Source organism: Stenella coeruleoalba, assembly GCF_951394435.1.
Source record: "Stenella coeruleoalba genome assembly, chromosome: 12".
NCBI classification, from domain to species: Eukaryota; Metazoa; Chordata; class Mammalia; order Artiodactyla; family Delphinidae; genus Stenella; species Stenella coeruleoalba.
In genome coordinates this window covers 82,449,312-82,463,385 of record NC_137158.1, presented here as the reverse complement: position 1 = coordinate 82,463,385, position 14,074 = coordinate 82,449,312, and the positions used below count along the sequence as shown (strand labels likewise).

Below are 14,074 nucleotides of genomic sequence, written 5' to 3'. Positions count from 1 at the left end.
ACTTCTTTACAGGGAGGATTTACACAATTCAGGATTGTTTTGTTAATTGTTGAGAAAGCGTTTGATACTTACAGCTCATTAGATATAGGACACTGCAGGAAAGAATCCTCTGTTGTACTTCTTTTATATTCTCCCAACAAGCACTGAAGACTTGACTGCTAAGGCCTGGTGATCAAGAAAGTATGAACTTTGGGTTCTAACCCTGACTCTTTCACTTATTAACAGTGTGACCAGGGCAACGTGCTCATCAAGCTCCTTGAGCTCATTAACCGTCACCTGGAATAAATGATACTTCTCCTGGGGTGAAATAAAGATAAATGTATGTAAACCCTGCAGCGCAGTCCCTGACACGTCGTGAGCGCACGGTAACACTATTATCAGGCCTGGCGGAGATCCCAAGGTCAGTTCACTGGGAAAGAAAGGTCACTCCGGGCAGTGGTTGGAGGGACACTGGCCCTACAACCATACCAGCGCCAGGGCCCGCCTTCCTGGGGGACCTCACAGGCCCGCTGGGGCGCTCCGAGGCCTCTCAGGGAAACACGAGTCTTCCTTCCGGGGGTGGGGGCGGTCACCGGACCCCGAGGCTGCGCCTCCGCAACCGCAGGGAAGCTGCGAGGACTCTGCTCCCAACAATTCCCTCGCACGCAGGCGCAAGCTGAGTCTCCACCTGCGGGCAGCGCTGGGCGGTACCTTCGTGGGGCGGAGCCTGGGGCCGGACCATCTCACACGGCGTGGGGACGGCGGCCTTTCCTTTGGCGATACGCCCAGAAGCGCGCAGAGAGGCACCGCGGTTCGTCTGGCCGCTGGGGAAAGTGCCGGGTCTCCCTTCCTCGCGTTCCCTGGGCCCAGAGCGCGGGCTCGGGGCCCTTCGCCCCCTGTGCCCCCGAGTTGGAAGCGGCGAGCGCAGGGGGCGGGGTCGAGGCGGGCGCAGGGGGCGGGGCCGCGGGGGGCGGTGGTGTACTTGCTGCGCAGCTCGCAGCTGAAGCCCGTCCTCGGTTGTCAGCGGGGCTCTGCGGTTCGAGCTCCAAGAGGCCTGACGGCTGCGTCCACCATGTTGTGCCGGGCGGCGTGCAGGTGAGGCGCCGGGCGGCGTGCGCAGCGGGGACGCGGCCCCGGCCCCACGAGCGAAGAGGCGCGGGCGGTGGCCTCGGCGGGTCGGCGCGGTGGCCGCCGCTGTCCCCCACCGCCTCCCGCTCTGCCTAACTTCTCGCGCCGGCCCCGCGGGGTCCAGGGCACCTTCGGGGACCCGGCGTCGCAGGGCGTGGCGAGAGGCCGGGCCTGAGGGCAGGTGTCCGCTGAGCGCGTCCAGGTGCCGCCGAGGCGCTGGACCGCAGCGTTAGTTTAATGGCAAAGACTGGACAGCGAGGGGGCCAACGACTGGAAGGCCCCCCAGGGGTGCGGGTTCTTCTAGCCGGGTCTGCGGAGCCGGGCACGCGGCTTAACGGTTGCTGCCCGCGTCAGCTGATCGGGCTGTGTTTGCTGTCTTTCCAGCGCAAGCAGGAAGCTGGTGCCGGGCCTGGGGGCTCTGGGCTCCCGGCGGAAGCATAGCCTCCCCGACCTGCCGTACGACTATGGCGCCCTGGAGCCCCACATCAACGCGCAGATCATGCAGCTGCATCACAGCAAGCACCACGCGGCCTACGTGAACAACCTGAACATCGCCGAGGAGAAATATCGGGAGGCGCTGGAGAAGGGTGGGTGACGGGCGGCCGTACTTCGAGAAACCGGTTACAGGGAACCGTGGAGGCGAGGCGGGTCTGCGTAAAGCCCCACCCCTGCTTTCAGTAGGACCGCTGCACGTGTTCGCACGTTGACTTAGGGAGCAGAATTCACAAGGAGAAGAGCCGTTTCGCGGGGGAACTGAGACAGGCTTGTATTTATTTGCTAATCTTTGGAATTAAGTGAAAGTATAATACGGAGTTGGTATTTGTTTTTTAAAGGAGCTCAGGTGACACAACCAGTCGTGCGTGGACTTTTTTTGTGTTTTTCATCTGGGGGCGTGTATGGGAGTCTTAACTTTTCTGTACAAAATAGCATTACACTTCGAATCTGTTAAGGTTAGTAATGTTAGTGGTTTGCACGAGGGAAATAATTGACAGGCGTGTTTCCAGGCTATATGTAGGGCTGAAACTGCTCAGGTAAAAGTGTATTTTTTTTCTTAAATATGTTTTTATCGAATTTCAGTCCTGTGAAATTTGTTGAGCGAATTTTAGACTGACATCTTGTTGAGTGGGGACATCTAGTGGAAAAATGTAGTATTTCAGTCTGTGTGTGAGGTAATAGGTAAACAAAAAGAAGAGGAAGTTACCACATTCTCCAAGATTTACTTGTGATCATCAGAGGGACCGCAAGTATGGTAAAGGAAAAGATTCTGAGTACGGGAAGAGGTTCTGTGATTTAGGACAAAACAAATGCGGGAAGAATGTGGTAATGGGGAGAGGCTGGGATAATTCCCAGTTGTGAAACTGTTTCCTGCATGACAACATCTGACATCCGTGAACCCTTCTCTTCAATATTTTAAAAACAGCTTAATTTCAGTCCTTGTGCGATCAAAGCTTTGCTTGTTTAATGAAAGCCAATGGAGAAAAGGCTTTACTATTTTATATTGTACTGTATTGCCTATAAGTTAATGAATGTCTGTAGAGCTTTCTTTTATTTAAAAAATAATTTTAAAAATCATTAAGGAGTTAAATTTTCATGTTTGAAAATTTGGGAAAAATAACATCATCAATCTTACCGCATTTAAGTAAGGAAAATAACATCATCAATCTTACCGCATTTAAGTATGTAGATACTTTTCAAACAAAAGTACTTAACTTTTATTGTATTCAACAGAGAAAACTGGCCGTGAAGCCAGTGAAAATGTTGAGCTTCAGAAAAGTGTTCTTAAAAGCAGATATTAACCCCCCCAAAATTTCTATTAAAATTTGAAAAATGATTAAGTAAACTTTAAGAGATTGTGATTAAACTAGTTCTCAAGAAACATGTTTCTTTCCCATTAGAAATATTTAGTTATTGTTGACTTATTAAAAAACAATATAAAGCCTACATTTATTTTTAGGGTGATTCTCCAAGAAAAATCAGTAAGGGAAACACTGATCTGTCAGAAAGTTATTTTATAAACATAACAACGACAACAAAAGTTGACATCTTAAACAGAACTCTCAGAGATTATCTGTGTATTCAGATATCATTGGTCCTCTCCGCCTTTCTGAATTGCTAAAAACTGGAGGTTTTATTGTTTCAGAAAGCGACATTTCTTTTTTTTTTAGAAAGCGACATTTCTTACGTGTGTTCTTGGCATGTGTCCCAACAACAGAAATAGGGAACTTGTATTGCTATTATGTAAGCCGCCCAAGGGCAGAGATCTCAGTGGTTCTCTGTGCCCTTCACTTTGCCTCTTGGTATCTTGTGAGTCATAAGAACTTAATACTTAACTGAATAAGGGAATTCCCATTTTTCCTAATAGTTCCGTTAGTCTGTAGCTTCTTGAAGGCATCAAGAAAAATATTTTGTTTTGCCTCCATGTTTAGCAAGGTAGTAAAAACAGCTTCCAATATGACATTCTTTTTAAGTATACAGGTCAGAATTTTCTTTCTGTGGAGCTCCGTTCGGCATCCACGAGTGCCTGCTGCACGTGAGGCAGCCCGTTGGCCCTCAGGGACGCGGCAGTGCACAAAAGTCCTGTCCTCGCTGGAGCCTCCCTCCTAGCGGAGACACGTGAACAAGTCAATGTGGAGCGTGCGGGGCTGAAGTCCTACCGAGAAAAACAAAGTAGGGGAAGTGGTCTGGACGTGGGGCGGGGATTGCCCATCTTACATTGTGGTTAGAGAAGCCTTCTGATGAGGTTGACATTTCAGTGGAGACTTGAAGGAGAAATGAGGGAGTGAACCATGAGACTGTTTCCAGGAAGTGTTCCAGCAAAGGCCTCAGTGGTCAGTGGAAGCCCTAAGCCGGGAGCATGCCAGGCCTGTTGCCTAAGCGCCAGGAGGCCGTGGTGGCCGGAGCTGGGCCAGCGAGGAGGTGCAGAGGGTCGGGTGACGTGCACCTCTGTACCGATCGTATGGACTTGGGGTTCACTCTGAGAAGCGCAGCCTGCAGAGGGGTTTGACCAGACGTGTGCCGTGATCAGTGGGGGTCTAGAGGAGCCCTCTGGCCACTGTGTTGAGAATAGACTGTAGCGACAGGAGTGGAAGCAGGGGACCAGTGAGAGACAGGGGCACGAGTGCGGGGCGGAGGTGCTGCTGGTGGCGCCATGGGCAGGAAGAAGGGGTGAAGTTCTGGGTGTTTTCCAGAGCTGGCTTTGCTGGTGGGTGTGCTGGTGGGCTGATGTGGGGTGTGAGAGGACTAGCGTGAAGAATGACCGCGTCATCAAAGATGTCCTGAGAAAACAGCTGGCACTCACTCAGGTGGGGAAGGCCTTTGGATGAGTAAGTTTGGGGTTGAAGATCAGGGGTTCAGTTTTGAACAAGTTGAGTTTTCTGTTAATGTAACGTTGAAGTATTTCCCGGTGGATGGTTGTCTATCTAGAAAATGGGAGTTGAGCATTTTCCATGTGGTCTGTATACGGAACCATCTATTTTATAGCATTCCACTATTTTCTGTCTTTTTATTTCATTTACTGAAATCTTTTCTACCCAAGAAACCCGAGTTCTTTGAAGCCCAGGAGTGAATTTTCTACTAGCTTTGTCACCCCTGCTGGCTTCTCACTAGTTGTTTGGTACATTATTAATTGAACTGAAAATCCACTGGGACAAATATTTTGGGGAAGGTTTGTTTTTGGGTAGAGTCTTGAAATTGTGAAATTTTGGGACCAATAGGGGTGTTACAATGGTCCAATTATCTAATATTTTACAAAGAAAAAAAATAGTGTATAGAATGGTCAAAAAGGTAAGAATTTAAAAAAATGTGTTTTTATTTTAACCTTTCAGGTGATGTTACAGCTCAGGTAGCTCTACAGCCTGCAATAAAGTTCAACGGCGGAGGCCACATCAATCATAGCATTTTCTGGACAAATCTGAGCCCTAACGGTGGTGGAGAACCCAAAGGTTGGTTTAGATTGGTGCAACGTTAGCTACGTCTTGTGCACGATAGGATTGACTTGATTTTCTTAAGTTACCTTTAATTCTCCCTGAGGTGTCATAATGGCATGTGTTTCACAGCAAGCAGTACCACAAAGTTGTAACTTTCAAAGGGACACGTGCAAGAGTGGAGAATACATTCAGGGAATTATATCGTCAGATTTTATACACACGCACAGTATCACATACAGTGTCACCTTTCTGTTGAAACGTACTGTACATTAGGGAAAGACTGAGAAACTTTGTTTTTAGAAAAGGTGAGCTTTCACTTACTAGCTCTAGGCCCTGGAACAAGATGTTAGCCATTCTGTACCTTACCTTCTTCATCTGTATGCTATGGGGATAATAATAGGGCTGTTTCAAAAATTAAGTGTTATTATAGAATAGTGCCTTTTGCTGTTGTTTACTACTCTTTCTAACTGATAAAAAGTCAGTTGTCCCGGAAAATCAGGTTTTCCAGGACAACTGCAGGTAACAAGGGAGTACGGAGCCGGTGATCTTGTCCACTGCTTGTTTACTTGACCTCCTGTGGAGCACGCAGAGACCCAGAACTTTAATTATCCTCCCCACCCCAGGGAAGGTGTGGGGTGTAAATATAGCTCTCCTCCTTTGTTTCTGCTCTTCTGGCAAGTACCTTAAGTTTCTGTGGCATTTTTATGTTTTTAATCATGTTCTAGAAGGCATCTTGTGCACTTGAAATAAGCAGTTTCATTTGGAAGTAAAGATGGATGGGGGAATAAGTATGGGAAGCTGGACAATTCATTTTTTCTGAGTTAGGTCTTCAGACCGTGACTTAATGCTTTTGAGGTGTTGTGAGTTACCAGAATACCAGATACACCTGTATTCAGCCAACAGGTTTTGGTACTCTGCCATTTTGTGTTATCCGGTACCACTTTATTCCATCATTTGTGCTTATAACAGATGATTACTTTTAAGCCAGTACAGTAAGAGAAGTGATATTTTGGGCCTAGTTGACTTAGTTGATGTGCTCAGTCTCGAATTGTATTCTGTATTGCTGCAGAATAAAAAGGGTGGTAACTCTTAAAGTGCACCCTTAGTTCATTAATAGGCAACATCACTTTTTTTTTTTTTTAAGATGTTGAGGGTAGGAGTTTATTAATTAATTAATTTATTTTTGCTGTGTTGGGTCTTCGTTTCTGTGCGAGGGCTTTTTCTAGTGGCAAGCGGGGGCCACTCTTCATCCCGGTACGCGGGCCTCTCACTGTCGCGGCCTCTCTTGTTGCGGAGCACAGGCTCCAGACGCGCAGGCTCAGTAGTTGTGGCTCACGGGCCCAGTTGCTCCGTGGCATGTGGGATCCTCCCAGACCAGGGCTCGAACCCGTGTCCCCTGCATTAGCAGGCAGACTCTCAACCACTGCGCCACCAGGGAAGCCCCAACATCACTCTTTTTAAAATGATATAATTGAGATAGGAAAGATCTAGGCTGCCTTGGAGAAGAAGCAAATCTCACCCATAACATTTTATTCCCAAATTGAAACATAGAGTAGGTAGGGTAGAAGTCAAAGTAAAATCTTCTGTTGATGGGAAAAAAGAAAGCTAATGAAAAATATTATTTCTTTCCTTATGGAAACAGCACTGTGAGTGAAGAAATCCCTTTAACATGTTTCAGCAACAAACATGTAAATTAAAATTGTGAGATGTTATGACCCTGGTGTCAGGACAGGAATAACACTGTTTTGTAGGCTCACTGGGTCATGTAGTGTTTTCCATGTGTTTCTAGTTGTGTCTGGGGCCATATGACAAGAATATTGGTATATATTTTATATAATAAAAGATTTTATTGTAATTGTTGCCATCTGTTCATTTGTGAGTGGTTTTGGGGTTTTTTTTTTTTAATAGGGGAGTTGCTGGAAGCCATCAAACATGACTTTGGTTCCTTCAAGAACTTTAAGGAGAAGTTGACCGCCGTATCTGTTGGTGTCCAAGGCTCAGGCTGGGGCTGGCTCGGTTTCAGTAAGGAACAGGGACGCTTACAGATTGCTGCTTGTTCTAACCAGGATCCCCTGCAAGGGACAACAGGTTAGGCTTAAGAATTATTACACGTTTATTCGGGAGAGATGGTTCACTATAAAGCATTTACCGTGAAATACGGAAGACTAGCAGTGTTTAAACCTACCCTGAGCACGTACTAAATTGAACAGATCTTAGTAGATGATACCCAGAGTCTTGTGGGAGCAAAAATCTTTCCAAGTCCTTGATATTTTATAAAATGAGCACGTGTAGTTTTACAGATATGTTAACAAAACATGTTTTAAACATAAACTCTGCTTCATTTGACAGAGAATTCGTATCAGCCTACATAATAATTATATGCACTAGAATAAAAAACTAAAATTAGATAAACAACATGAAGGAGGAAAAGACACATAGTCTGAGTCTGACTTCAGAGCTTGGACTCTCAACTCCTCTGCTGAGCACCTGTGGTCAAACTGCGACCAGAGCTCAGGTTTCCAGACATCTACCTTCCTGAGGATTTTTTGGCGTAGGAAAAGATTGGGCTTAGAAGCTGCAGGCTGGGTTCACCAAATCCTTTTTTATGTTGAGCCAGCTGGAAGTAGAAGCTCTTTAGGAAATAGTCATAAGGATCCAGCAGTTTGCTGGAACTTTGATGTGAGGTGATACCTTAGCATCAGTCAGCAGTAGGTCTCAGCCATGTTTTCTACCTCTATACATGTCCGGAGACTTGCTTACGTGACTCACTAACCTGGATATGTTCAGATTAGCCAGAATCTAAACAGCTCTTTAGGGAAAGTGAGATGCCACAGAATTTGGAAAAGCAACCAAAGATGTGTGAGCCCTGAGTGCTCTAAGAGCCAGGTACCTGACCGAGGAGGCTGTGATTGGCAGGTCAGTCCTAGCAACACCTTCTTCTCTCCTGCTTGAAGAAAGCCCATTGGAATAAAGATAAATGAAAGTTACGGTGATTTATCTAGGGGGAAAATCATGTATAAATTTTGTTCCCTTAATTATAAGTTATTAGTGACGCACCTCACAGTTGATTTAGACATGCTGGTTGGTGCTTGTTTTCCTAGTGGAGCGCTTTCAGTTGGAGAGGTTTCTTAAATGAATGTTTTATAGATTTAACTACTTCTTCACACACTTTTCAGAAACTAAATAATGTATGTTTTTCTTAAGCCTTACTCAGTTTTCCTTGTTAACTTAATTTTTATTATGTCTCATAAACGCTCTTTATTTATTTATTTGCAGTAGAGTTGCTTTACAGTGTTGTGTTAATTTCTGCTCTACAGCAGAGTGACTCAGCTATACGTGTGTATAATCGTAAACGCTTTGTATTCTCTGTGACTAACATCAGCCCAGGGGAGCAGAGCAGGTTTTCCATAGACTCCCCCAAATGCTCAACACCTTTGGAAGGTCCTCAGCCACACCCACAAAGAGAACACACCCTTCCTGAGACCCCTAGGGAGGACCACTGAGAATTGGCTCTTGGATAAATCTGTTGATATTTTAAGAATAGCAGTTAAAATGCTGTGGTTAGTTGATTTTTCCAAGTCTGTTTTAATTATTTTTACTATTTATCACATTTTCTTCCAAAGAGTAAAGTTTAAAATCTTTTTCTAGGATATTTATTCTTATGCAAATTTCCTATTTACGTAAGAAACTGAAAAATGGATGAGAATGTTGTAAAGGGTAGTTTTGTGTGCATAGGAGAATTAAAGCTTAAAGCGAGAAGATGCAGTGTTGTAGAGTGAAATTCATAGCTTTTGTTTCTTTCCCTTCTTTCCAATAGGTCTTATTCCACTGCTGGGAATTGATGTGTGGGAGCATGCTTATTACCTTCAGTATAAAAATGTCAGGCCTGATTATCTGAAAGCCATTTGGAATGTAATCAGCTGGGAGAATGTAGCTGCGCGATACACGGCCTGCAAAAAGTGAACCGTCAGCCTTACCCTGAGTGCATCTGGCTCTTTATGACTATGTTTGTAGTAGTGCAGAGAACCACGCATACCAGTAAGCTGCTCCACTGTAGTGTTTCTGAGTGTGGCTTATTCAAATAGTTGATAAATATAATTTACTGCTGTGAATAATCTCTTTTAAAAGCTTGTTATTAGGCAACTGTTTGAAAATGTTAAGTGCTTTGTATAATTTAATCTTTTGATTGAATATTTTCTTCAGAGAGCTACAATAGTTAGGAGATTATAATTTTCATCATAAAACCATGAAGGATGTTTCATCCCTGTACTGTTGGGGTGTCTAAGGAAGCCTTTCTAATCCTGTTCTATTGCAGTTACAGAAAATCTGGTCTTTTGCCCCATTTGTTTAATAATAAAATATTAAATTTATTTCCCAAGGGAAATATTCAGTTTTCTATTGAAAATTGCTCTTTTTGTAGGTAATCCTCTGTCCAGTATTACTTCGGGTGGGCATCACCCAGTGGTCTTTAGTTACTTATGATCACAGGTTCTGCAGGGTTAACACTAACCATTTTGTCATTAAAAATATATATAACTTGATTGCTAATTGCGAATTGCTTTATTATGAGAAGGAAATAGTAGTGCCTCTGAATTTTTCTGTGGACAGAAAAAGACTTTTGTGAAATTTTGTCCTCAAACATAGAAATGTGTGTTGTCTAAGTGCTCAAAGTGGACAAATTAGGGCCTAGTTAATAAAGTCAATGATAGGGAAGGGCCACAAATCTGCCAGCCAGACGCTTGCCCCTCTTCTTTTGGGCCTGCTCGTGAAGCATCCCTCTCAAGAGAACCAGACCTGGGTCAGGGCCTGCGTTGCCAAGTAATGAAAGACACGTTGGTTTCAGGATGCAGTCAGGAGCACGCCTCTATGAGGAACATTTGTTTTCAAAGATTTGTTTTTGAGTTATTTCATCCATTTTGATGTTTTTTGTTTCTTCTAGAAAATGTACAATCGCTATAGAAGCTTTATATTGTTTTATTGGTTTTTCCAATAAAGGGAAAACCGTATCCCTAATAGAGTGACAGGGCAGTCAAGTTCCATTCCTGTTGGGTTTTTGCGAATGGAGCTGTTCAGTGCAGCAGGGTCCTTTCTGTACTTGGCTTCACAGTGTCGGGTGTTCCGTGTTCTTCATCATCTTCTCTCCTTTTTTATCAACTGGACATTTCCTAATATACTTTACAGTTCTGTCACTGAAGATTTCATTTGTTTCTAATCTGACGATTACAGGTAATGCTATTCTGATACCCCACACAGGTTTTACCTTCTATTGGAATATTTTCTCTATGTAGGTTTTTTCTTAAACCTATTTTAGTAACAGGGTGTTTTCTCAAGTTTATTTTTTCATTTAAAAAAATTTCCCCCTAACTTTATTATCCTATTTTTTTTTTCATGGAAAAATGGAGTGACTTAGCAGTTTCAATATTAAAGACTGAAGTTTTAAAAAAAATTTAAATTCAAGGCACATTTCTTTTAGAATTCAATTAGAGAAGTATTTAGGCTTTCTGAATTGTCGACAGCGTTGATGAGACTAGTGTTAACTGTGTATGTGTGTGTGCTTGTGGATTGAAAACACTTCAGAGACTATGATTGCCATCCTTTCTATACCACAGTAAAATGGCTTTAATGGGGCACAACTGAGAGCCGTGTGACTGCTACTTACATATACCCTATACACGCATATATATGCCTGTGTATATAAACAAGGCAGCTGTGTGGCCGCTGCTTACGTATATCCTATACACACATAGATATACGCCTCTATGTTATAAACAAGGCAGTGAACTCTGTAAACAGACCATTGAGAAAATAGGACCTTTTTGAAAGATGGGCTTTTGAATACAAGTAGTCTTCTAGATCATGAACTACCAAAGATATGCAGAGACTACTGACTTATATAAAGCTTTTGGACTCTCATTAAGCTTTAAGATAAAAAAAAAATCAATGTTGAAATTTCTATGGGGCTCTAATTTTGCTTTGATTGTATCATGTGAGAACAAGGGAAAGCATACTGTCCTCCACTGCACTTTTGGATTTTAAGAGACTAAGATAACATACAGAGTAGAGATTTTAATCATCCAGCAGAAAATGAGACTCTATAAGATTCTGTTTAGCCCTGTTTTTCATAATAGAAGAGAAACAGAAAAGGTAAAACAGCCGTTTCTTCTGGAAAGAGCAAGTACTGTTCACCCAGGAAGGATTTTTTGACTGAATCAGCAGTGCCTGCTGTAGTCATAGACGTGCTTCAGAAATCGTAGCATGATTGGTGCTGCAGGGGAACAGGATGCAGAACAAATACTGTCTGTGAAATAGTATCTGTTGCTCGAACTGTTGTGTAATAATTAAACTTTGATATTGAGAAGTTACAATTTTATTACACACCTCAGGTTCATGATTCTACAATGAGGTTTGAATTTTTGTGGAGTGCCTTTAAAAAGTAACATCAAAATCATAAAATTAAGACTGATGTGTGTTGTCAGTCATATCTAAAACTAGGTATAAATACAAATTTTGTTTCCTGTTTTAATTTCAGGGGAACTACTGTTTGGGAAAGCTGTTCGGTAACTGTTTTATAAATTACTGTCTCTCTTTTTCAGTCACACCCTAATGATCCCAGCAAGCTAATGCCCTCTGTTCTAAGGTACGCATGGTACATACTAAAAATCCTGTGAGGTCCTGGAGAGTTTTCACTTAATTATTCATTAAAGAAGCATTTATTTTCATATTGTAAGTGTGAAACTTTTTGATTATTAATAAAAGAATCTGTTAACCATCAAAGGAGGTCTGTATTAAGTGTGTGTGTCAAAAACATTTATAATCTTGCAATGCTTTATCATTTTTACTGTAGGAAAGGAATAATAAATAATAGGTAGTTGAAATTTTACTCTAAAAACCCAGAAGGCTTACGAATTCTACCTCTGGGAGGAATTCTTTTGTGCGTGGTTCTCATGACTGTGGCTCCACCTTCTGGAGACTGTAATTTGGAGGGTCTCCATGGTTCATCTAGGGGAGGTGATGGGCAGTTTCCTCTACTTGGAGAATGCATAGCTTTCAAGGCCTGATTTCTACCAGTACAAGTTTGAGAGGTCTGAAGGTTATTTAAAAACTCAAACGGCGAAAAACTTTTTTAGTTTGATTCCATTGTTTCTTTGGCAATACATTGGCCTTAAAAACTTTGTGGGTTTCTAACCCATTTGCAGCCAGTTTTATGTGCCAATATCCACAATAAACATCCACAATGAAAATTTTTTACTAGATATCCTAGATGTGAGTAAGTTTTTTTCTAACATCTTTATTGGAGTATAATTGCTTTACAGTGGTGTGTTAGTTTCTGCTTTATAACAAAGTGAATCAGCTATACATATACATATATCCCCATATCTCCTCCCTCTTGTGTCTCCCTCCCACCCTCCCTATCCCCCCTCTAGGTAGTCACAAAGCACCGAGCTGATCTCCCTGTGCAATGTGGCTGCTTCCCACTAGCTATCTGTTTTACGTTTGGTAGTGTATATATAAGTCCATGCCACTCTCTCGCTTCATCCCAGCTTACCCTTCCCCCTACCCGTGTCCTTAAGTCCATTCTCTACGTCTGTGTCTTTATTCCTGTCCTGCCCCTAGGTTCTTCAGAACCATTTTTTTTTTTAAGATTTCATATATATGTGTTAGCATACGGTATTTGTTTTTCTCTTTCTGACTTTCTTCACTCTATGACAGACTCTAGGTCCATCCACATAGATGTGAGTAATTTTTATCCTTGCTTCCTTACCCCGTCAGCGTAAGAGCAGCTACCTTGAGCTAAAGGTAGTTAAAACAATAAGCTCGTGGGGGAAGCCCACGTCCTTCATCTTTGCTTTGGGGCTGAGACTTGAGCATTTGCTCAAAGCCTTTTTCAGTCTTAACATCTTTTACTGTTTGGGATTTAGAAGTAGTCAGCTTTCCCAGGCTTTCAGGACCCAAATTTCTGAACTGTATTTCCTTTCATTTCTGCTTGCAGATCGGCCAGTTCTTTCCTGAAGGCACCAGTGACATCTTGCTAAAGGGGGAGATAAAAGCCAACACACAGGGTCAGTCTGGTTCTTCTCGAACATTCTAGAGCTGCAGTGGCTGTGCCTTTCACATTACCGCGGGAAGCAGGTTTACCGCATGATCTGCCACTGGGAAACACGGCTTTCCAACTTTTCAGCTCCCGATACCAATGTTCTCACTGGCCACTAAGCCAATGCCACATAGTTTGAATTTATTTATTTATTTATTTTTCGGTACGCGGTCTCCCACTGCCGTGCCCCCCAAACCCCCGTTGCGGAGCACAGGCTCTGGACGCGCAGGCCCAGCGGCCATGGCTCATGGGCCCAGCCGCTCTGCTGCACGTGGGATCCTCCCGGACCAGGGCACGAACCCACGTCCCTGCATCGGCAGGCGGACCCTCAACCGCTGTGCCACCAGGGAAGCCCTGAATTTTTTTTTTTTTTTGGCTGGGACTACCCACTTCAAGGTCCTAGTATTTGAATTAATTTGGGTAACAAACAAACTGCTGCTTTGACAACAAACTCCAAATATATAATGGCTCAAATACAATAGATTTTTTTCACTCAGGAAAGTGTATATGTGTTTCTGGTTGGCGCCGGAGCTTTCCTCCTCGCAGTGATTCGGGGGTCCAGGCTCTTTAGCTTTTACTGCTTTGCCGTCCCAGTAAGTGCCGTCTGAGGAGCTCATGTCACCGTCATTGAGCCTGTGGAGTGCAAACCAGCATGCAGGTCACGTGTATGAAGTTTTATGGGCCAGGCCTGGAGGTGGCGCCTGTGTGTCTGCTGTTTTACTGGTGACCACAGTGCACCTAAACACAAGGAAGGCTGGGAAGAGAGCTTAGCTCTGCTCCTGTGCCCAGAAAGGACAAGAAACAGCCAGTCTCTCTACTGCTCCGGGATTCTGAGCAATCTGTTTGACCTCTCTCTGTGCCTCAGCTTCTCAGCTGACCATAACGGGTTTCTGTGAGTTTACGGGGTCTGGCATGAAGTGAGCACTGTTAAGTATAGCTATCATAGAAG

General features: G+C 43.6%; 1 protein-coding gene across 1 annotated transcript; it reads left to right on the top strand.

Annotated features, from left to right (window-relative positions):
- Positions 1-924: 924 nt before the first annotated feature.
- SOD2 (superoxide dismutase 2) lies at positions 925-11,826 on the top strand. Its single transcript, XM_079939452.1, has 5 exons — positions 925-1,074; positions 1,492-1,694; positions 4,932-5,048; positions 6,942-7,121; positions 8,851-11,826. The coding sequence occupies exons 1-5, from the start codon at positions 1,052-1,054 to the stop codon at positions 8,994-8,996; spliced, it is 669 nt and encodes a 222-aa protein (XP_079795578.1). The 5' UTR covers positions 925-1,051; the 3' UTR covers positions 8,997-11,826.
- Positions 11,827-14,074: the final 2,248 nt, after the last annotated feature.

Bases quoted from the DNA above. Each gene is read 5' to 3' on its own strand.
- SOD2 (XM_079939452.1), top strand. From the start codon at position 1,052: ATGTTGTGCCGGGCGGCGTGCAG. The intron at 1,695-4,931 runs GTGGGTGACGGG...TTAACCTTTCAG, and splicing joins TCGGGAGGCGCTGGAGAAGG to GTGATGTTACAGCTCAGGTA. The intron at 5,049-6,941 runs GTTGGTTTAGAT...TTTTTTTAATAG, and splicing joins CGGTGGTGGAGAACCCAAAG to GGGAGTTGCTGGAAGCCATC.